Source organism: Nicotiana attenuata, unplaced genomic scaffold (genome assembly GCF_001879085.1).
Source record: "Nicotiana attenuata strain UT unplaced genomic scaffold, NIATTr2, whole genome shotgun sequence".
NCBI lineage: Eukaryota > Viridiplantae > Streptophyta > Magnoliopsida > Solanales > Solanaceae > Nicotiana > Nicotiana attenuata.
The window spans coordinates 107202-132752 of NW_017672664.1; the positions used below are offsets into that span (position 1 = coordinate 107202).

Below are 25551 nucleotides of genomic sequence, written 5' to 3' on the forward strand. Positions count from 1 at the left end.
CCCCCCCCAAAAAAAAAAAACAAATCCTTTAGAGTTATGCAACCTAATTAATTTTTTTACTCAATTTGTTTGTCTAGAAGGAAGAATATGATAGAAGGTTGTTTGGGAGTGGGGGGTCCAGATGACAATGCCAAGAGTAACGTGTGTAATAGTCCTGACAATAGCCTTAACAAGTGACAATGTCAATTTTTGTTATATGTTGTAATGTCCTTCCAAAAACCTCTTGATACAGCTCAAGAGCCATTCACCTATTTTAACCAACTCAGCACAAGAAAACAGACTCCTTTATTTTCTTCCAAACAAGAAAACAGCTAAGATCTCTGCACTAGTAATAATACAAACACTTTTGAGACTATACTCAAAACAGCACAGAACATATTTTCCTCTGTGTCTGCCTCATTTCCAGCTCTGTTTCTCTATTCAATTCAATAATGGATTACTGGTCTTCTTCTCTCACTGTCGATGATGAATTCGAGAAGCTTGTACTTAGAATGAACCCACCAAGGTACTTTGTTTTCCTGCAAGTCTTGATTTTTTCTCCAAATGGGATTATATTTTATAAATTGGTAATTATGCATCTATGTGCTGAAATTCTGATGGTGATAAGTTATTTGTAGGGTTACTGTTGATAATACATCTGATAAGAAAACAACTCTGATCAAGGTATGGAATGTTTGTTTGTTCTAGTTAGTAAGAATCTTGATTGGAAATTAATATGTTATATGGATTGGAATTTGCAGGTTGATAGTGCAAATAAGAGAGGAAGCTTATTGGAAGTGGTTCAGGTTCTTACTGACTTGAACCTCATAATCAGGAGAGCTTATATATCCTCTGATGGGGAATGGTTTATGGATGGTCAGTTTCTTAATTCTTCTATAAGTTGATTAGGGAGAAGTCTGTTGCTTTTTATTCTTTTGTTAATGTATACTTGATTGCAGTATTTCATGTTACTGATGAGTATGGAAATAAGCTCTCTGAAGATAACGTTGCCGAACGCATTCAGCAGGTTATTTTTCTCTCCTAAAGCATAAATGCTGAAAATTGATCACTTTTATCAAATGCAATATTCATTTATTGCTATATTCTGTAACTAAGTAGCACTAGATAGTGAAGATATTTTGTGTTGCAGTCACTGGGACCGAGGGGTTGCAGCTTCCGGTCTTTGGCAAGATCCGTGGGTGTTCAATCTGCAGCAGAGCAGACAACCATAGAATTGACTGGTCGAGACCGCCCAGGATTACTGTCGGAGATCTTTGCTGTGCTCACTGACCACAGATGTAATGTAGTAGCAGCAGAAGTCTGGACTCATAATTCAAGAATGGCATCAGTTGTGTACATAACTGATGAAGAAAATGGATTGGCAATAGATGATACTGATCGGCTTGCTAAAATCAGGCAATTGCTGTTGTACGTTTTAAAAGGAGACAGAGACAGGCGAAGTGCTAACACTGCAGTTTCAGTTGATTCCACTCATAAAGAGAGGAGACTACATCAAATGATGTACGCTGATCGTGATTATGATAAGGATGATACAGATTGCATATCAAGTGACCGAACCAAGCCCTTAGTGACTGTAGAAAATTGTGCAGACAAAGGCTATACTGTTGTGAATTTAAGAGGTGCAGACCGCCCTAAGCTCATCTTCGATACAGTGTGCACGCTAACAGATATGCAGTATGTGGTATATCACGGTACCATCATTGCCGAAGGACGGGAGGCTTATCAGGTAATCTTCTAAATAACTCGAACAGCTCATAAAGCCATCAACTGTCGACAGCCACTACCCACTAGTGGTCTAAAGCTATGGACCAAGAATGAGTTTGACAACTTGTAGCTATTTCCTCTTGTTCTTTTGTTTAGGAATATTTCATTAGGCATATGGATGGCTGCCCAATTAGCTCTGAAGCAGAGAGACAACGCGTGATACAATGCTTGGAGGCGGCTATCAAGAGGCGAACTTCTAATGTACAAAGAGTTTGAATTCACATTGAGTAGTCACCAGTTTCCCCACTTACTAAGACTAACATTTTGAATGTTAATATCATGCAGGGAATAAGACTGGAACTATGTGGTGATGACAGAATTGGGTTTCTATCAGATGTAACTCGTATATTTAGGGAGAATGGTCTTTCTGTTTCGAGGGCTGAGGTTATGACAAGGGGGTCACAAGCTGTTAATGTTTTCTATGTTACTGATGCATCAGGATGTCAAGTTAAAAGTGAAACCATTGAAGCAGTCCGTAAAGAAATAGGTCAGACTGTTCTTCGTGTCAAGGACGACGTCTACTCTGATTCACCACCACAGCAAACTGCTAGATTCTCTTTGGGACATATATTCAGATCAAGCTCAGAGAAATTTCTCTTCAACTTGGGACTAATAAAGTCATGTTCTTGAGCAGCAGTTTCATTAATAACACCTAGTTCAGGGCCATGCCTAATGCCTGTGCTGTATATGTTAAAGGATAGATGTGTCTCTAACATTAGGCTTGGAGCAAACCAAAGCCTTAGTTAGTCAACCCTTTGTTGATGTTAGTAGTCTCAGGCCACAAGTCCATGCTTCAAATCTGTAAAGTTTATTTCAATGTTTAAGCAACTGTAAATTATGAGTATCCTTTTTGTTGGGGTGGTGGGAGTATTGTACAACAAAAACAACAACTACCTCTTGAATTCTTACTATCCATGCCGCTCTATTTAAGCTCGATACAATCCAAAATTTCGTGAGCATTTTATTGTAGCTATGTGCAATTTTTCCCTCCTAAAACAGAAATCTACTTTGTAGCAAGTTGGCACTTCAAGCTCAGATGACAGATCTATCCAGAGAAATTAAAAGTGGAGAAAATCATGGGGTCAAAAGGAGAATCTTTGTTTTGCGGCTATGTAATGTTTGAATTGTCAAAGAAAATTCATCTCCATAAAGATGCAGTATAATAGGATGAGAGGGACATGAAAGGCTGAGTCAGCTTCATTAGATTCTATCTAGGGTGTGTTTGGTACGAACGAAAATGTTTTCCATGGAAAATATTTTCATGAAAAATTATCACTTATTTTCTTTTATTTGATTGGTAAATGAAAAAATTTTTCCGGAAAATACTTTTTAGTGTTTGAATAAAGAGTATAAAATATTTTTTAGGAAAATAATGCTTTGTAATACTCTCCTCACCCTCCCCCCCTCACCCCCCCCCCCAAGTTCCAATGTTTCCCGTGCTCTCCCCTCCCCCCTCCCAATCCCCATGTAGAAAGAAATATTTTTTCTACATCATGAAAAGAAAGTGCTCGGTTTGTTGAAATGAAAGAAAATACGTTTTCCTACATTATACATTATGAAAAGAAAGTACTTGTGTTTGTTGAAATGAAAGAAAATACTTTTTTTGGTAAAATAAAAAATACTCTATCTATAACATGAAAAGAAAGTATTATTAATAATATTTCTATTTAGGGGGGGTGGGGTAGGGCTTAGGTGGTGGTGTGTGGGGTGGTGTTGGAGGGGGGTTGTGGGGATGAAATAGGGTGGGGAAGTTGAAGAAGAGTTTAAAAATATTTTTCCTTGTCTTGCTAGGGAAAATATTTTCCTCCAATTGGAGGAAAATGAGTTCATGAGGAAAATGTTTTCCAAACTATTCAAGCCGACCAAATATGAGAAAATTAAAAAATATTTTCGTTCGTATCAAACATACCCCTAATGTATATGATTTGTAATGTAATTGTTCATAGACAATTCAGTATCGTCCACAAAATGAAACATGCGGTGAAGCTAGCTAGCTAGTTCATTGTCATAGATGGTTAGAGTTGCAGACCACAACAGAGGAATAATCAAATGAATTATTTTCTAACAACATGGAGTATATAATTGTGGAGTACCTTATTAAATAGGAAAAGCTATTGTATACGGTGGAAATCAGGGCTACCCGATTTCGTTCTTCGATGGAAAAAACGATATCACGTCGAGAGGCCAAGACGCCGAGCTCGGGGTCGAGGCTCTTTTCCAATATCGGGGTCGAGGCTCCTTTCCAATATCGAGGTCGAGGTCGATATCATTTGCCGAGGTCGGAAGAAGGCCTACTTCGAGATAATACCGTTATGATTTAGTAACAGAAAGAGCGAGATACCCACAACAGCCCGAAGATCGCGGCGAAAATTTCGGAACGGATTGGTCCTTGGCGGTTAGACAGCTGTCCAATATGATTTCCTACTGTAATTAGAAGTGTACCATATTTAGGACTCCCCTATTATATAAAGGGGAACCCATTCATTTGTAACGCACGGTTTATTGACAAGAGAATATACATTCATCACTTTCTTGCTTACTGTTCATCAGAGTTGCCTTATAATTTGCTGTTCTTACTAACCCACCTCGAGACTGTCAACGGTCGAGGTCGAGATTTAGCTTATACACTGATTTGACTTTTTTCATTCTCTAATTTATTTATTTAATTCCTTATTTATCAATTGGTATTAAATTAAATCATGTATCATTAAAACCACAGTATAAATTTAATTGTTAATTCTAGGATAAACAGCTATGATAGAAGATTAGTAATCATGATAAACGTTTATTCAGCATGTTGCTTGTCTGCATTTATTTTTCAAGACATACTTAAACACCTTATTAACTTGTTTCACGGATAATCAATGCTTTTTCTTCTATGTATGCGATCGTGTTAGAGTAGTTATGTTAGGCTATAATTACGTATTTTAGTCGCTTATTACACTCTAATGTATTGCACTTTAGTTGAGTTTGAGCTTTAATAGCTAGTGTTTTACACTAATTGTATATTGTATGCCTTGTAGGAGTGAATCCGAGCTATGTAGATATTATGGAATGAATTCAAGTGATTTGGAGCTTTGAAGTCTGAGTAAAAGCCCAAGGAATTAAGCCGGGATCATGTTCGGGGATCAACGGATGATAGTTAAGAACGAAACGAAGAATCGAGCGGGCATACGGCGCATTGTCTAGTAAAATGCACATAACTTTTCGCTCAGAACTCCGTTTGGGTTCCACAATATATCGTTGGAAAGCTATTTGAAAGGGCTACAACTTTCGTGTTTTGCATTTTTGCGAATTTGCAATACCGCGGCGCATCGTGCGGCACAGCGTGCGCCGCGCCTTTGGAATTTTCCTACAGTCTGTCAAAATCAGCTCTCTGAACCTCCCCACAAGCACACCGCACAAAGCGGCGCAGCGTGCGGCGCGCCTGTGCAAATTTTACAGAGCCAGAGTCCTATTTCGCGCAGGAAAAGGTGTTTCGTCTGGGCCCGACTCTATTTGGTATAAATACATGTAAAAACGCTATTTTGAGGAAGGTTGGACATACTTTTGATATAATTTAGACCTAAGGAGGCTAAGAGAGGAGAGATTCGACCTAAGGAGGCAAGAACACACTAGGAGCAAGGCGGAGAATTCCTCAATGAGTTTTTCACTTCCTTCTTCCAATTTTCATTATTGGTTATGAATTCTAGTATTATAGTTATGCATACTATTATGAATAGCTAATTTGTTATCTAGGGTTTTGATGGAACCTATTGGAGAATGATTTTCCTGTTACGTTAATATAGATTTGCCGTAGTATTTTCTCTATTTGTTCAACTACGTTATTATTGTGGTTGGTTGAAGAGCTCTCAATCGACTGTGCCTATTTAGTATGTATTACTCGGGAGAAAGTGCATATTTAGGTAGTTGTTGAACAACATCACTCCTAACGTATATGAGAGATCAATACGGAGGGTTTAAAGGTGAGATTAAGGATAACGAAACCTTGGGTGCGATCCGATTGAGCCGTACTTAATGCCAGCTAGCGTAATTCGGGAGAATATGTCTAGTAAATTATGGTAATTACTCGGGAGAGAGTTACGACGGTCAGAGCACTCATGATCGGTAGAGAATACTAAGGCAAAAACGTAGCGGAAAAGATTCCGACAATAGGGGAAATCATAACTCTAGACGTGCTTAATCTTCTCTCCAACCCTTAGTATCCCTAGTTGTTAATCTACTAATTTTATTTGTTAGTTAATTAGATACAAGAATCTTAAAATTTATAACATAGGAATTGTTCGAGCTTGTCTTCTTAGCAATATTGAACAGTTGTAGCTAAGCCTTAGTTCTCTGTGGGATTCGACTCCGGACTTGTAAACAGGATTATATTTAAAACGACCGCTTAATCCATTTTATAAGACATAGTTGGGCGTGATCAAATAGCGGACCCCACACACACCAAAAGAAAAAAAAAGACAACGAAACATGACCAAAAAAGAATAAAGATTAGGATTCAGAAGTTGGATAATTAACTAACTTTTGAACGAAAAGCAACAAATAATTTAGGGGATAGAAAATTTTCAAGTAGTAGTGGAGAAAGACTGATTGAGCCCGTTAAATATCATTTATTTAAGGACCTAGTTTCAGACAACAAAATTGACTTATCAAATCACAGTTGAGAAGACGAGAATGAGACGTTACAAGTAGAATTTTACATGTCATGATTAACGTGGATATTTTGGTTCGGAATATCCACGCGCGTGACATTTCTGCTTTCTCACAAAATTACAATTTCCTAGCAATTTACAAACATTAACGCGCATTGTACAATACATATAAGCTATCAGAATAGCGTTATTGTTTGACTTGCGTTCGTGCATTCTAGCATTTGCTTTTCTTGTATTAAAAATAAAAAGTAATATACGTGGCTCTTGTTAGGCAGAGGACGTAATGGGATTATAGACATAAATCTTTCTTATTATGAAAGAAAAGGTGTAAAGCTTTAATGCTTTATGCCTTTATCCCATACATAGGCAGCCGAAAGGCGACGGAATCTTCGAATAAAAATAATATAACTCAAAAGAGAAACCTAAATAGGATAGGACTGTTTCGGATTTTTCTTTGACCATCACATTTTAGTTCTTTCCCCGTGCTGAATACGTAAGGAGACATTAAAGTTGCTATAATTTTTATTTATGTATACGGTCGAAATCAGGAATGCCTGATTTCCCGGGCTCGATAGGTCGTCTTAAGCCCGAGTTCAGTCAAAGTCGCCCAACTCTAAAATCGCCCCAAGAAGTGCAATAAATTAACACCAAATGCTTAAGTCCCGACTTAAATGAAGGTTCTGTCTTGAGCGATTTCTGCATCAGCGGTTCTGGGCCGCATTTGCGGTACCACTTCTATGGTACTAGGCCCGCTTCTGCGGAACTTCACAGGCCCAACGCTGGCCGCGTCTGCGGACGAGTTTCCGATTTTGCGGTCTCACTTATGTGGCTCCTCATCGCAGAAGCGGGGTCGCTTCTGCGCACGCTTCCTTCGCTTCTGTGGACCAATGGACAAGGCTCCCAAAGCCACTCCTACGGCCAAATGGCGCATCTGCGGGCTCGCACCTGCGACCAAAATCTCGAAGGTGCGAGCACACCAGAACTGGTGCACCAACAGCCCCTTTGAGTCTTAACTCAATCCGCACCGTCCGAAATGCATCCGGGGGAACCGAGGCCTTGTCCAAACATACCAACGAGTCCGGAATCATAAAACGGACTCGCTCGTGCTTTCGGAACACGGAAAACAACATTAAAACTAAGAATCACACCCCAAACCAAATTGAATTAACTAATGAACTTCAAGTTTTCCAACTTACTCCGAACGCGCCGAAACATACTTAAACTACTCGGATTGATACCAAATTGTGCGTGCAAGTCTTAAATCACCATACAGAACTATTCTCAGGCTCAGAATCCCGATTGGACCTCGATAGCTCTAAATCCTACTTCAAACCTAATTTAAAGAACTTTAAAAGCTTCAATGTGCGAAATTCCAATATTAAGCGCCGAAATGCTCCCGAGTAATTCAAAACCCGATCCGAACATACGCCCAAGTCCAAAATTATGATACGAACCTATTGGAATCGTCAAATTCCGATTCCGAGGATGTGTACTCAAAATATTGACCAAAGTCAAACTTAGCTTTTTTTGCTGACCTTAAGGAATCAAGTGTTCCGATTTTAACCCGAACCTTCCCAAATCTAGAACTAAACTTCCCCGCAAGTTATAAAATAGTAAATGCATATACTAGAAGTCTTATTTAGGGGAACGGGGTTCTAGAAAGTAAAACAACCGGTCGGGTCGTTACAGAGAGATTGATGACTGAGTTGGGGCCTTAGAGCCGTGTTGTGGGAGAGGTTGTGGATCGGGCTGCACAACGCATCAAACCTTCTTGGCTTTTTATAGATTATTGTTATATGGGTCAGGCTGCACACCGCAGCAGGCCTTATAAGCTTTACCATTATGAGATCGGGCTGCAGGCTGTGGCAAGCCAGAATGGCTTTATATTAGCGCTTGGGAAGGATCCGCCTCTCCGGAGTGTTACATACCAGTAGTGAGCGCAGATACCGTACAATGCTGAGTGACTAAGTGTGATGAGTGATAATTGAGGCAGTCAGATTGAGTACTCAGAGAGTGTGAGTACGTGAGGTTATCATTATGATGTATTACATGTGACATGCACATTTGACATGTAGATATAGAGATGTAACATTCCTTATTTTAGTTATTCTTGTGATATTTTACCCGTGTTGAGCCTAAAAATGTTAAACTTGAAAGCATGTCTACGTTTTTGTAGTGTGTACAACTGTTTATGAGTTTTCTATGAGATATTACTGTCATTCTTCCTGTCATATTTGTACGGTTATAAATCTGGATTTGGATTGTAATTATCTGAGCTCATCACTGCTTTCAGCCCAAGCTTAGTCTTGCTACTTATTGAGTACATTGGGTCGGTTGTACTCATACAGCACTCTGCACTTCGTTTGCAGATCCAGGTACTTCTGGGCGCGGCAGTTGCTAGCTTCGGAGCTCTATTTGCTTGGAGACTATAGAGGTAGTTGCCTTGGCGTCCGCAAACCTTGACTCTCCTTCTTTTCAGTTTATTAGTACTGTTCTATCTTTCTAGATAGTGTTTAGCAGTGACACTATGTTGTCATTTAGGTGCTCATGTACTCAGTGACACCTGATTTTTGAGGGATTTTGTATTAAGTTGCGGTATTTTCTTATCAGTTATTATGAGATTTTCACTATTAAGCCTATTTCATCATGTTTTAAATTTAAAGATGCGTGTCACGACCCTAAAACCGACCCGGTAGTGATGGCGCCTATCGTGAAACTAGGCCAGCCGACACTATCCCAAATCAAACCAATATTTCATAAAAAGACGTTTTAAGCTATTAATTAAATAAAATCCCATAACATGAGTCTAAATAACAAGTGCGGAAGAAACATAAGCTCGACCTCGGGGTGTCACAAGTCACGAGCATCTACTAAGGTCTGTCTAAATACAACGAAGACTATCACAGTCTGGAAATAAAATACTAAAACAGTCTAAGGAAGATAAGAGGGAGAAGAGCAAGGCTACGATCACCATGCAACTACCTTGCCGACTCCGGGTATCCGCGATGGATGATGGATCAGCGCTCGCTATCTCGTCCCGAAAGTCCTGGATCTGCATACAAGGTGCAGGGAGTAATGTGAGTATGCCAACTCAGTAAGTAATAAAAGTAAATAAAGACTGAGCAGTAAGAAAACACATAAATCCACGTCATAGTACCACAGTAAGTACAGTACGTTTCCAAAACAGTATAGAAATCAATTATCTCGTTAAAATCCAATTTCAGTAAAAATCCTTTGAAAAATGTCTTTCTAACAGTTTCAACAGAGATGCAATGAAGTTTAGAGTAAAATGATAAAATCATAAATAGCCTCTCAGGCAAGACATATATCATAAACCGCCCCTCAAGTATAACATCAATCAGAACCAGCCCCTCGAGCAACCTCACAGTCACTCATAATCAGCCCCTCGGGCACAACATGAATCAAGAACAGCCCCTTGGGCAATATCATATCACTCACTCTGGGTACCCGCGCTCACTAGGGATGTTCAGACTCCGGAGGGGCTCCTACAGCTCAAGCGCTATCACAAACCATCTCGTGCATAAAAAATCAGGCCCTCGGCCTCTCATATATCACAAAAAAGTACAACATGCTGCGGCACGCAGCCCGATCCCATGATATCCTCATAACACAGGCCCTCGGCCTTACTTAGTCAGAAACCTCTCAAGCCACTCTAGCTAACAGTAAAATAGGATGCTCAGCCCAGAATATCATTTTATATAACAAACGGAGTAAATAAGACTGAGTTATGAAATCAGTAAAAGCATAGCATGACTGAGTACAGATATTAAACTCAAAATAGTGAGGAATAGTAGTAAAAAGCCCCTAAGGGTCCATACAGCTTGGCACGAGGCCCAAATATGGCATTCAGCCCAAAACATAGTAATACTTTCTAACATACGATAGTATCAAGTAGTTTTAGTCAAATATGCAACTAATTGTTACTACGGGACGGACCAAGTCACAATCTCCAACGGTGCACGCCCTCACGCTCGTCATCTAGCATGTGTGTCCCCTCAAAATAGTGAAACGATGTGAATTTCGGGGTTTCATACCCTCAGGACAACATTTACAATCATTACTTACCTCAAACCGGACCAAACTCTAACCTGCGATGCCTTTGCCTCTCGACTCGGCCTCCAAATGCTCCGAATCTAACCAAAATCAATATTACATCATTAATATACGCAAAAGGAACAAAGCCCATGCGAAAATTATCAAATTAAATCAAAAATCCCGAAATTGGCCAAACCCGACCCCCCGGCCCACGCCTCGAAGTCCGACAAAAATCACAAAACCAGAATCCTTATCCTCTCACGAGTCCATACACACCAAATTTACCAGAATCTAACTTTGTTTGACCCCTCAATCGCCCAATTTTAACTCTCAAGTTCCAAGCCCTAATTCCCCAAAATTTTTTACCCTTAAATCCCACAAATTTCATGCTTAATCGACTGAAAATCACCATAGAATCAAGTTTTAGGTTCAAAAACATTACCTCAACGTGTTTCCCCTTGAATCCCTCTTCAAAATCCCTCAAAAGTTTCAATCCCGACTTTAAAAATGGTGGAAATAGGCAAAATTTCGCAAAGGGGTCAATTTATACTTTCTGCCCCAGGGATTCTGCACCTACGGACAATTCCTCGCACCTGCGGGCTCGTACCTGCGGTCCCAGGTGCGCACCTGCGAAAAATCACTTAAAGGACCAGGACCGCATCTGTGCCCAGTCACTGCACCTGCGGTGCCGCAGATGCGTCCAAATAACCGCATCTGCGGTTCTTCTCCTGATGGCCAAAACACGCACCTGCGATCTCCATACCGCATCTGCGGCCTCGCACCTGCGGTCTCCAATCCGCAGGTGCGGAAATGACAGAAGCAGCAAAATCTGCAGCAATAACTCAAAGCCCAACTTTCCGTCAACCACCCAAATCCGTCACGAGGCCCTCGGGACCTCAACCAAACATGCCAACAAGTCAGATAACACCATTCAAACTTATTCCAACCTTCGGAACACTGAAAACAACATCGAAACATCAAATCACCCTCGAATTCAAGCCTAAGGATTTCCAAACTTCCGAATTCCGCAAACGATGCCAAAACTTATCAAACCTCATCCGAATGACCTGAAATTTTGCACACATGTCACAAATGACACAACGGACCTACTCCAATTTCCGGAATTTCATTCCGACCCCGATATCAAGATTTCCACTGCCGACAGGAAACCGCCAAATTTCCAATTTCGCCAATTCAAGCCTAAATCTACCACGGACCTCCAAATTACATTCCGAACACGCTCCTAAGTCCAAAACCACCTACCGAAACTATCCGAACCATTAGAATTCACATCCGAGATCTTCTACACATAAGTCAACATCCGGTTGACTTTTCCAACTCAAGCTTCCGAATAAGAGACTAGGTGTCTTATTCCATTCCAAGACCACTCCGAACACAGAACAACCAACACGATATGATGAAATATAGCTGAACAACAAAATAAGAAGCAGAAATGGGGAAAGCGGGGTTGTAACCCATGAAACGACCGGTCGGGTCGTTACAATGCGTGGTTATTTGTGATTGTCGGCTTGCCTAGTATTGTGATAGGCTCCATCACAAAAATTGATATTTTGGGTCGTGACAACCACGATCTTCGAACGTTTCATGATCTTCTACTGTGTTACCTAAATAATATCCGAAAATAGTAATTTCGTGTGGGCAAAATTTCTAGGAAAATATGGCTGAAAATTTTAGCCACCATGTATTGCCTCTCTCTAGGTGGAAAAACTTATTTATTTATAGCACAAGTTTTAAGGGTTAAAACTCTTTTTCAAAATATGTTGAATTTTCTTTTCCACCAGAAAAAGGATTCTTTTATTACCTATTATTTAGGCACAGTAGGGACCATATAATTTAATTAACAATGCCTCCAATTATGTAATTAATTTTAAATTTTTGAAATTAATATCCTTCATAATAAATTATGAATTATTTCACTAAAAATTTATAGTTGCACTCCTTATTCAATTTCAAAATTCATTCATTAAATCTTATTTAACTCCCCATGTTAATATTCAGATACTAATTAATTAAATTAAAAATTACTGATAATTTAGTTATTAATTATTTTCTTTAGACTTTCGCTTAACTTATTTCATGTGTCGGATACAAAATCCACCGTCCGGGATTACATATGAAAACTTATAAGCTTTCATAAAGGTGTATCATCAATCTCTAAACTGAGACATGAATTCCATCAACTAACTATTACTTAACTAATGTACATTATTATTATCTAATTTACCAGGCATATTGACACGAAAGAATTAAGCTTTTAAATAAAATAAAATAATAATAATATACACAGATAATAATAATTATATCAAGATTAAAGGTATAAGAACGTTTAATGGCGAGAAAATTTATTTTATTAAGTCAATATAAAATACTTATCTCTACTTGGTCCATTCAATACATACAAAATGTACTAGCACAAGAAGTTTGAATTAAACTATTCCGATAATCAAGATAAATCATATTTAATATGGTGTTACAATCATTCCTGATGGTTTGTCCAATTCCATCATTAGATTGTGAACTCAAACTTTATACTTATTAGAATCGATGATTTAATCTTTCGTGTATAAGCTAAACTCTATACACTAAATCATCTATTATATAAGTAAAGAGCACAGATTAATATATGATCTATTTGAAACTTTATTAAAATTGAATAAATAATTATTCCATAATAAATACTATATTCAAGCGAAACTCACGGTTAACTATATATCTCAACGACAAATAGCAACATGCTTTTATAATCATACAAAAAGTGTTACGTTTAAATATAATGATATTTTTTTATATGTCTCAATGTCTGTCTTCATTTATGAAATGTGTACTCAGTCAAGCATTATCATATAAAATGAATAAAAGAAATTATGCTTTTGTCACGACCCCATTTTCATACCCGGTCGTGATGGCGCCTCTCGTGAAGACAAGGCCAGCCAACTAACCCAATTCGTTTCTTTAACAATTTTAAAACATAAATGAATAGATAAATACAACTTAACGATAATAAATGGTATTTACAACCCAACTCAACTCGACCGGGGTGTCACAAGTCACGAGCAACTAAAGAAGTATGAACACAACTACAGGGCCAATAATATACCAAAATACGATCTGGAATCAAAGGACGAAGTCCGGTGCCGCGAACGCTGGCGGTCACCTTGTTCAGCTACAATAGAAATACCTTCAATCCGCTAATAACCCACTACCGGGTGAACGATATCTGCAACTGCACGCGAGGTGCAGGGAGTAAAGTGAGTACTTCCAACTCAGTGAGTACTAGAAGTAAATAATAACTGAGCAGCAAGAAATCACGTAAAGCAACCAACGGGCTATACAGAAGGCGGCTACAATTTTCGAGAAAAACAGTGAAATCAGAGAACTCTTTAGAAATGTTTCGGCTCAGTTCAAATCTCTTTTTGAAAATGGTCCTTTCAATAATTACTTAAAACTGTTCAAAATAGTTAATGCTGATTAACACAGAAAATCCGCCCCTTGGGAACAAATACTACAACATAGCAGGTAAAAATGCAAATAAGTATGCAAGATGAGCACATAAAAGTTCGCCCCTCGGGCATGATTTTCGTTACTAGTCAGTCATTGTTACCTGACCGGTCAACCATTGTTACCTGACCCAACGCGTGTTTCAATGCCATTGTTACCACCGGTCAGCCATTGTTACCTGACCCAACGCGTGTTTCAGTGCCATTGTTACCACTGGTCAGCCATTGTTACCTGACTGGTCAGCCATTGTTACCTGACCAAAACACGTATGACAGTGTCATTGTTACCACTGCCCAATTCTAAATGGGTACCCGCGCTCACTGTGGGTGTGCAGACTCCGGAGGGGCTCTTACAGCCCAAGCGCTATATCATCATAAGGCCTGAAAGCCTGAACATATCAACATGAGGCCTGAAAGCCTTCTCACAGTACACTCGAGGCCTGAAAACATCCTCACAATACACTCGAGGCCTGAAAGCCTCCTCACATCACTCAACATATCCTCACATATGGCCCTCGGCCTCAATCAGTCCAAAAATAATCATAAGCCCCTCGGGCATCAGTAAAGAAACAATAATGCTCAGCTCAAACAGTAGTTCAAATATCAGTTAAAACTCGAGGTTGAGTAAAAATATAGCTGAGTTCATGAAACAGTGTAATGACAAAGGACTGAGTTCAAATAATATTTCAAATAGTGAGGAAAACAGTGATGATAGCTCATAGGGAGTTCAAATAGTCGGCAATAAGCCCCAAATATGGAAATAAGCCCAAGTCCTAGTGAAAAACAACAAGTCATAGCGAAATACGCGGTAAAATCAACAACCGGGACGGACCAAGTCACAATCCCCAACGCTGCTCTACCCCACGCTCTCTATCTGGCGTGCAAGTCACCTCAATATAGCACTATGGGTGCAAATCCGGGGTTTCAAACCCTCAGGATATCATTTACAATCATTACTCACCTCGAACCGGCGAAATCTCTAGCCCGCGACGCCTTTGCCCCCTCGAACCGGCCTCCACGCGCGTAGAATCTAACCAAAATCAGAGCGAATACATCACAACATGCCAAGGGAACGATGCCCAATCGAACAAAATCGAAATATATCAAAAATCTCGAAACTAGCAAAACCCGAGCCCCGGGACCGCTTCTCGAAAAATTATGAAACTTACATTACCGGATTCCTCGTCTCGCCACGAGTCCGTACATACCAAGAACTCCCAAATCCGAGCTCAAATGACCTATCAAATCCCAATTTGAAAGTATAAAAACTCAAGCCCTAGCTTTTCCAATTTTTACTCCAATTTCCATGAATTAAAGGTTGATTCTTCAAATAAATAGCGTTTCTAGGTCACGAGACTTACCTCCAATCGATTCCCGTCAAAATCCTCTTCAAGTCCTACCAAAAAGCTCTTGAGGTGGTTCAAAAATGGAGGAAATATCAAATGGGTCGCGGATGAAATATCCTTAATTAACCCTTCTGTGATGCCCAGTTCCTTCTATGCGAATGCAAGGGTCCTCTCGCGTTCGCGATGAACAAAATTTCCACAGACCAATTTTTACTCTACGCGAACGTGTAGCACCAGACGCGAACGCGATGCACTCCCAAGCCCTCTTACGCGAACGCGACATCACCATCACGAACGCGATGAATAAACCAAGCTGGGCCCCCAGACTCCTTCTACGCGAACGCGGGGTCCCACCCGCGAACGCGATGACCAACAGAAACAGGCCTACGCGAACGCGACCTATGCCATGCGAACGCGAAGGCAAAATTATGCCTGCAACAGCTGCAGAAAATCTACAACACTCCAAGTCAAATTTTCTTCCGTTTGATCACTCGAAATCACCCCGAGGCCCCCGGGACCTCAACCAAAAATACCAACCTACCCCAAAACATCATACGAACTTGTTCCAATCATCAAAACACGCCTAACAACACTGAAATCATCAATTCACATCGGATTCAAGCCTAAGTTCTTCAAGAACTTCCGAAACACGCATTCGATCAAAAATCCAACCAAACGACGTCCGAATGACCTGAAATTTTGCACACACATCACAAATCACATATCGAAGCTACAGCAACTCTCCGAATTTCATTCCGACCCTCGGATCAAAATCTCACCTGCCAACTGGAATTCGCCAAAATACTAACTTCGCCAATTCAAGCCTAATTCTACACCGGACCTCCAAAATCAATTTCGATCGCACTCCTATGCCACAAATCATCCCCCGAAGCTAACCGAATCAGCGAAAATCACATCCGAGCCCTATAACTCATAAGTCAACGTCCGGTTGACTTTTCCAACTTAAGCCTTCCTTAAAGAGACTAAGTGTCTCATTTCTTATCCAAACCAATCCAAATCAACTCTAACACACCACATACCGATAACGAAACATGAAGAGGCATGAGATGGGGGAAACGGAGCAGTAACACATGGGACGACGGGTCAGGTCGTCACAGCTTTAGTGTGTATCATTTTTCTAAATGAAAGAATTACAAGAAAATACACATGACTTCACACTATAACAAAAAATAGCCCATGTTTTTAAGTTTTACCCGTCCTAGCACATATTGTACATATTTTAAAAGCACTAGCAAATTCAAAATTCGTGTTCTTACAACCATTGCTTCTAAAAGCTATGGAGTTAAATTTGTGTTCTCACAACCATTGCTTTCACTCTCTCTTCTTCTCACATCTTCTACATATGCTTCAAGGGGCCGTATATTTTCTGCTTCTCCTCTTGTGTCACCTGGTTGCATGTAAGAAAACTGAAAAGTAGAAGTCCACCATAGAAGACATTCAAAGCTTTGCTTTCGAAAATAGTTTTTTTTTTTAGTTTGTTAGTTGTTTGAATTGGGTGTTGTTCCAATTGATTGAAAATATCAAAGGAGTTCAAAATTTAAATCTGAAGAAATTTGGAGTAGATTTGAGCAAGATTTGAGTTAAATTTCAGAAAAGACGCAAGGAAGAAGATGAAGTCAGTTTTTTGTATAATTATGTACAATCTTGTATAATAGTGTATATGAGGGTAGAAACACACCTTATACACTATTATACACCTTTTTACAAGCGTCTACAGACGAACTTCTTACATAATTTTCAGTTGTAATTCTTGATCAAAACCAGTCCATATCTCCATTAAATGACTTCAAACTTTATATACAACCTCCATATACTATTTCTAATAAGTCTAAATAACACCCACTCCAAATTTCTCACAAAATCAGATTCGAAATTTAAACCCAAATACTTAAGCTTGTTAAAAATCTAATTTTCACCACCCATATGGATTTGGTTTGTTGAACTAATATTTGAGTCACAGTTACTGATTCAAAAATTAACTTAAAAGCTTGAGAAATCTTTATTAAAAATTAAATAATAATTTTGAGAACCTATTGGAGTTGGATGTTGAATCTTAGCCTATTATTTTTGGGCTAGTTAATTGTAAATTAAAATATGGGATATAAAATTAAAAAATAGGGAACCCAGTTATTCTAATGTAAAATTTTCCCTTTCTAAATCCATGCTCAATCGCATTTTTACAAGAGAAGTGAAAAGCGAGTTCATACAAAATAAATAAGTTGTTGAGCTTCGGGTGTGTGGTGGCCGCATGCAGCGCACAAGCTCCGCCACCCTTTACTGTGCTTGACTTTTGCTGTTGAGAAATTAATTTAGATCAGTGTGATGCCCCCCAATTGACTGTCAAAATATTGCAGTGCATCCGTGTACGCTGTGATCTCTGTCCAGTGTCCATACTTGGGACCCAATTTGTCATATAAACGGGACCACGACTAATAACCTGTTTGGCCAAGCTTCTAAAATCAGTTTATTTTGAAAAGTGTTTTTCCTAAAAGTATTTTTTAAAAAAGTGCTTTTGGTGAGAAGTAGTTTGTGTTTGGCTAATTAATTTGAAAAGCACTTTTGAGCAGTAATTAGTGTTTGGCCAAGCTTTTGAAAACTGCTTCTAAGTGTATTTTCTCAAAAGTGCTTCTCAGAAGTACTTTTGGAGATAAGCTACTTTTTTCTGCTTCTGCTTCTCCTCAAAATCACTTTTTTTCCCTCCAAAAGTTTGGCCGAACACCTCAACTTTTAGCCAAAAGTGCTTTGGGCAAAAAAAAAGCACTTTTGGCTAGGGGTGTGCATTCGAATCGGTTTATCGATAAATCGAATCGATTATTTGTTATCGAAATCGAAATTGAATTCGAAAAAATCGAAACCTTATTGCAACGATAACGATAAGCATATGTACAAATCGATAATCGATAAATAATTATCGATAAGGGTCAAAATCGAATCGATAAATCGAATGCACACCCCTAGACTGTAGACACTTGTTAAATGAGTAATTACCTATTTGTGTAGATTAATATAACATACAGAATGTATATATATTCCGCTACTATTTTGAAAGCGGCTATACAATATTATTTTTCCTAATCTATACCCTTTCTTTTACCCTAAGTCCCTTACCCTATTATTTCCTCTATCACATTTAAGGAATGATCATATTTAAAGATCAAGGGAATGAAGTTCAAATTAATGGAAAACAGAATTAGCCGTGATGATGTGTTTTGTTTTGTTTTGTTTTTTTTATAACGTTGGAGTGTTGGTGGCATACATTTGATCCCTTACTTTAGTTTTGTTGCATGTGCTTGTTGACACAATTTTTATACTATAAATGGTGTTCGTCTTATTTTAGCTTCTTTTTGTCCATATTAGTTAGGCGCGTTTATAGCGATATACTTTCCGTGGAATCCCGCAAATTTTCTTATTGGTGTAATCGATAACCGAATCGATAAGCTCCCAAAATCGATAAATCGAAATCAAAAAAATCGAAACCTTATTGAAACGATAACGATAAGCATATGTACAAATCGATAATCGATAAAATAATCGATAAGGGTCAAAATCGAATCGATAAATCGAATGCACACCCCTACTTTTGGCCCCAAAAAAGGCTTGGCCAAACAGGCTATAAGCTGGACTATGTCCTATTTGATCATCACGTGCTAAGTGAATCCAACCTTTAAAGTAGGACCAGAAAAAGCTCCGACGAAAAACCTTAATGAGAGTCTCAATCAATCAATCAAACTAGTTTTTAGGCATGTGCTCTTCACGTGTATCCCATGCTAATCAATGCAAACTATTTAAAAGATTCAAATAATGTTATTTGAGTGCGATGAGTTCCACTAAATTTGAAGGGGAAATACAAGTTTAAATTGATAAATGGTGAACCTATTCGAGCAACTTAATTATTGAATGTAAGAGATTATATTAGATTATGTTTGAACAACTAAATTTAGTTACGTGAATTTGTCATACAAAATATTCAACTTGATAATTGTTTGATATATAGAGATATGCATATTTCAATGACATATAGTTTACAGATGCATGAGCTATGTTGGCTATGATTGCAAGTACTTAAAGTCAAAAAAAATTTTGTGTTGTCTTTAAAAAATTATAGCCTTCTTTCTTTTACAGAAGCATAAATGTCAAGAAGTTGTTATCGAATGAATATAGTAATTTATAGAAGTTGTACAAAATTAGATCAATATATGTCTCCCTTAGAATGACTTAGCACATCATTGTTCATTGTATGGTGTAAAGCTGTAAAAAGTAGTAGGAGTGGTTATTTGTAACAGAGATACTTAATAGTTACTGACATAAAAGTATTATTGACATCATAGCAAATAAATCATTAACTATTTTGTACATAAATTCTTGAAAAAGAAAAAGGCAACAAAATAACGCTTCTAAACTTTCAAGGTCAACCTCTTAAACAAAATTTTATCGTCTACGAGTACTATTTTATTTATAACTAATGAATTTTAGTCAATTGGTTGATTCTGCAATAATTTTTGTCTACATATTGAATCTTCTATGAGAACAATTCTTTTTACCTTTATATTGCTTATCAAATTTTTAAGTTTATAATCATTATGATAAGACAGAACGATTATATTAAAATAAGTACATCTATAAATTTAAAAGTTCCATCTCTAAAAATGAAGTTTAAAAATGATGAAAAAATAAAGCTTGAGAAAATCAAAAGTCAACTCTAGAAGTTTACATACTCCAAAAAATTACATATATCGATAAATGACAATACTATGAAAGATTACTGAATAAATGTGAATTCACAAAGTTTGATAATTCTTATAGAAAGTTAATATGCACATAATAACCAATAAAGGCATGTCCCTACATAGAATGCAATAGTTAGAAAATAAAGTCCAATATGGAAGGAAACTTTTACCTGTGAAGTACAAGCAAGCGGAAAATCAAGGGAAAATTTCACATAAGAACAACTGGGCTCCCTGCTTTTCAATTTTATAGCCCATATTTTAATTTACAACCAGCTAGCCCAAAAATAATAGGATAATACTCAACATTCAACTCCAATAGATTCGCGAAATTACTATTTAAGCTTTTAAGTCAATTTTTGAATCAGTAACTGTGACTCAAATATTAGTTCAACAAACCAAATTTATTTGGGTGGTGAAAATTAGATTTTTAACAAGCTTAAATATGTGGGTTCAAATTTCGAATTTGATTTTGGGAGAAATTTAGAGTGAGTGTTATTTAGACTTGTTAGAAATAGTATAAGGAGGTTGTATATAAAGTTTGAAATCATTTAATGGAGATTTGGACTGGTTTTGAACAAGAATTGTAACTGAAAATCGTGGAAGAAGTTCGTCTACAGACGCTTGTATAAAGGTGTATAAAAGTGTATAAGATGTGTTTATACACTCATATACACTATTATACAACATTATACAAAATTATACAAAAAACTGACTTCGTCTTCTACCTTGTATCTTTTATGAAATTTAACTCAAATCGTGCTCAAATCTACTCCTAATCACTTCAAATTTAAATTTTAAATTCCTTTTGATATTTTCAACCAATTGGAACAACACCCAACCTAAACAACTAACAAACTCAAAAAATCCTATTTTCGAATTTAAAGCTTTGAATGGCCTTCAATGGTGGACTTCTACCCTTCAATTTTCTGACATTGCAAACAGGGGGAGAAGCAGAAAATACACAGCCCCTTGAAGCATATGTAGAAGATGTAAGAAGAAGAGAGAGTGAAAGCAATGGTTGTGAGATTTAACTCCATAGCTTTTAGAAGCAATGGTTGTAAGAACACAGATTTTGAATTTGCTAATGCTTTCAAAATATGTACAATATGGGCTAGGTAGGGTAAAACTTAAAAATATGGGCCATTTTTTGTTATGGTGTGAAGTCAAATGTATTTTCTTGTAATTCTTTCGAAAATAATCAATGGAGTTTTGAGAGAAATAGAAATTTTGACAAAAATAAGAAAAACGGGATTAGACAATTTGTTGTACATTTTTATAGAGTGAAATGGAGAATGTGAAAAGGCTATGCAAAAATATAATTGATGTGGAAGAAGTAAAAAACTGAAAATGTTAAAACGGTTTTGAGTTATTAAGAAAATGTATATCTGACAGCATACATTTACTACTAAGTAGATGGAACAATTTCATTAAATGAACTAATGTCTTTTCTTCATTGGAATATACATTTACCTTTTTGTACACAAATATTTTGTTGAAATAATATTTGATTTAAGGGTAAAATTGTCACTCAATCTTTGATGGGTAAATTTGTAAATTAACTTTAACATAGAGTGTTCACACTTATAATATAGTATGATATGATATGATGATTAGAATGGGGTTATGGGCTTCCATTAAAGCTCCTCATTCACCCATCATCTTCATCACTAACCATGTTTCGGGACCGCATGGACCGTCTGCTTCCTCTCACGTTTTCTGCTTTCTCCAATATTGTTACTACTATGTTTCAATTTATGTACCTTAATTTATTCTTAGTGACACTACATTTTGTTAAGAAAATAATAATTTTAATATCTCAAAAAAAATATTCAAATTGATGTCTAAGTTCATTCTTTTAATGGGTCTTTATTAGACCAATCAATTAAATATATTTTAATATCTGTATTTGAAAATATAAATAATTCGAATATGACATTTTACTAGCCTTGAATGGCTTTGAAAGTAAAAGAAAAACCGTTGCTTTTGTAACGGCCATTAGCCTCTTTATTTCATTTTTCTTTAGTGCTTTAATGTTATATACATTGGAGCTTTAAGCTACCCATCTGATGAGATGATTGTTTTCTTATCTATAAATTTCAAGTTCTTTTCTTGCGTTGAGGGGCATTTGCATCTATACTCGCTTTTTGTGTCACGTTTTAACTTGTGCCCGCTTTGCAAAAAAATTGCAAGCATACCCGCTTTTTCGCATAACTTCAGCATACGGGGCTGAAGTAGCAAAGGCTATCACGCAAAACTTCAGCATTCTAGTAGCCGGGCCTGAAATTCAGCTCTAGAGCTGAAGTTTTTGTTTTGTAACTGGCGAACTTCAGCTCTAGAGCTGAAGTATTTGTTTGTAACTGGCGAACTTCAGCTCTAGAGCTGAAGTTTTTGTTTTGTAACTGGCGAACTTCAGCTCTAGAGCTGAAGTTTTTGTTTTTGTAACTGGCGAACTTCAGCTCTAGAGCTGAAGTTTTTGTTTTGTAACTCGCGATTTGTAACTGGCGAACTTCAGCTCTAGAGCTGAAGTTTTTGTTTTATAACTGGCGAACTTCAGCTCTAGAGCTGAAGTTTTGGTTTGTAACTGGCAAACTTCAGCTCTGAAGTTTTTGTTTTGTAACTGGCGAACTTCAGCTCTAGAGCTGAAGTTTTTGTTTTGTAACTGGCGAATCTTCAGCCATACAAGTTTCATAAATATCAAGGTCCTATGTAATTTCTTATACAGTGGGGTTCTGACTTGGATCTTTAAGAGAAATCTCAATAAGAGTACATCCAATAATCAAAATAATCATCTCCCAAGTCTCAGTAAATTTTAATATCTGTTGTACCAGTTACGAGGTTTTGTTTTCCTCCTGGGCTTGGCATCGAGGAATGTCATAACAACGTGAGAAGAAGTTTTAGGTCTCCCAAACAATTGTCAGTTTTTACAACACTCATGCATTCTTCAGAAAGAAGAAGAAGAAGAAGAAGAAAACGAAGGAGGAGAAGGAGGAGGAGAAAGGGGGTTGAAGTTATTTAAAAAGTGGGTACAAGTTAAAAGTTTTTAAAAAATGGGTATAGGTTAAATGGGGGCGACCAAATAGGGCGCCCCGTGCAATTTTTACAGCGTTGAGGCGTGAAAAAAACTAAGAGTAATAACTTCTCTCTCTCTCTCTCTCTCTCTCTATATATATATATATATATATATATATATATATATATATATATATATATTCTTTGGTAGTGGTGGCTCTTGATGTAATTGTGCTTAAAGATGTAGGGAGTTAATCTAGGTTGATGTGAGGGTGGAATTTTGGTTTGAATAAGTGGGGTTTGAAGGTTAAAGTATATGTATTAAAGTGCTTAGGGAGGTGTAGTCACTCTCTATCTAAATGTATCCTACCCGTCCCGCAGCCTACATTACAACCAATTAAAGTCCTACTTGACCCTAGACTGAATGAGCTCGATTAGTAGAGTAGTAAACTACGGGCAAGCCTATGGTGTATCTTTTGTGGCATATGAATGTTATTTCTGAGAGTGAGTGAATTCTTTATATCTCGAGTTCCTAAAAATTCTTTAATTTTATTGTGTGGGACTACTCTCTTTTGTTGTGTGAGGGCACTTGATTCATGAAGGAAAGGTAATGTCATTGACCTCTGTGTTAGAGTAAGTGGGCAAATGATTAATGCATGGTACGTTTGAGTCGAATCTTGAGGGTGGGATGTTATGATAAGGTGCTCAGTCCACTAATTATTCTTGGCATGGTGTATCAGGGAGGTTGCTTGATGAACGGTTGTCCCTAGGTGCAGTGTAGTTCAAATGCTCGAGGACGAGCAATTGTCTAAGTGTGGGGTGTTGATGTTAGGCTAGAAACCCTTGTTTTAGCCATGGTATTACATTCCAATGATTGCATTTTTACGTGTGTTTGAGCTCAAATGATAGTGAATTACACTTAGTACGTGTTTTATGCCTTGCAGGAAGCGATCCGGAGCTCAAAAGTTAATTTGGAGCTAAATTGATCAATTTGGAGCTTTGAAGTCTGAGTAAAAGCCCAATACATTAAGTCGGGATCGTGTTCGGGGGTCGTGTACCAAGTCTGGATGTTAAAAGAGGACGAAATAAGTTTACTCTGAGAAAATTGCACTGCTGCGCAGCAGTGTAAAATGGTGCCTGACTTGAAAATATGAAGCTGCAGCTAAAATGCACTACCACGCCGCATGGTGCGGCGCAGTCTGCGGCGCGGCTGTTCAGATTTTACAGAGCTAGGTCCTAGTTCGCGCAGGAAAGGGTTTTTTCGTCTGGGCCCGACCCTACTTGGTATAAATACATGTAAAAAACGCCATTTTGAAGACTTTTGACATATCTTAGACCTAGGGAGGCTATTGTGGAAGGGAGAAAACGTTTGGAGCAATTTCCGGAGGAGATTGGCATCAAATTCTTCATTCCTTCATCTTTGCTTTGTAATTTAATTATGCAATTTATTTGGGAAATTATGAACACTAGTATGAGTAGCTAAATATTTAGTCAAAGATTTTGATGGAACCTATTGAAGGATGAACTTCTTGATTATGTTAATATAGTTTGCCAGTTTAATCTCTATTTGTTTAACTACGTGTTTGTTGTAGTTAATTGACGGGATCCTCAATTAGGTGTTCCTATTTAGTGTGCATAACTCGGGAGAGAGTGCATATTTAGGTAGTTGTTAAACAACATCACTCCCAAAGTATAAGAGGGATCTATAACTGCGGGTTTAAAGGCGGGATTAGGGATAACGAAGCCTTGGGTGCAATCTAAAGTGAGTTGTAATAAACAAAGCCAGCTAGCGCATCTCGGGAGAGTGCATCTAGTAAATTATCGTGACTACTCGGGAGAGAATTACGGTAAAAAGAGTGATCATGATTGATAGGGATGTTTTGGTGAATCTATATGAAACATAAACGGAAGAGATTCCATCAATAGGGGAAATCTACCTTAGAACCTTCTCATAATTGTTTACAACTCAAGCATAGTTAGTTTTCAGCTATTTGTTTACTTTCAGTCTTAGTTATTACTAATACCATCAATTGTTATTTACAACGTTTGGGGAAGTTGATTCTATAGAATTTAGTAAGTCCAACAAAATTAATTGATAGGTTAATTCCCTGTGGGTTCGACTTTGGGCATAAATACTCAGATTATATTTGCAACGTCCACGTGTCCTTTTATAAGGCATAGTTGGGCATGATCAAATTTTGGCGTCGTTGCCGGGGAGTTAACAGTGTTATCAGTTACAATTGAAAGAAGTACAAAAATTCTGAGTGTAGTCGATTTTCTCTATACCCAATTTTTACATTGAAATTTTAACGTTTGTTGACTTGGTTGCACGAGTGCATGCCTAGAAACTCATCGAGATCTGGTGAAGTATTGGAAGCATTATCAGATCCTGAGAAAGTTTTTAAGGCATTAAATCGGGCCAACCGAAAAAACAAACAACAACCAACAACCAACAACT

At 37.7% G+C, this 25551-nt stretch overlaps 1 protein-coding gene across 2 annotated transcripts; it reads left to right on the forward strand.

Annotated features, from left to right (window-relative positions):
* Positions 1 to 218: 218 nt before the first annotated feature.
* Positions 219 to 2702, forward strand: LOC109214023 (ACT domain-containing protein ACR4-like). 2 transcript variants are annotated; one of them, XM_019377891.1, is made up of 7 exons: positions 219 to 505; positions 618 to 663; positions 741 to 855; positions 939 to 1006; positions 1130 to 1726; positions 1861 to 1965; positions 2050 to 2702. In XM_019377891.1, the coding sequence occupies exons 1-7, from the start codon at positions 432 to 434 to the stop codon at positions 2392 to 2394; spliced, it is 1350 nt and encodes a 449-aa protein (XP_019233436.1). In that variant the 5' UTR covers positions 219 to 431; the 3' UTR covers positions 2395 to 2702. The 2 variants fall into 2 exon arrangements, with proteins under 2 accessions (XP_019233436.1, XP_019233437.1); XM_019377892.1 differs by lacking the exons at positions 219 to 505; positions 618 to 663 and having other exon boundaries at positions 747 to 855; positions 1114 to 1726.
* Positions 2703 to 25551: the final 22849 nt, after the last annotated feature.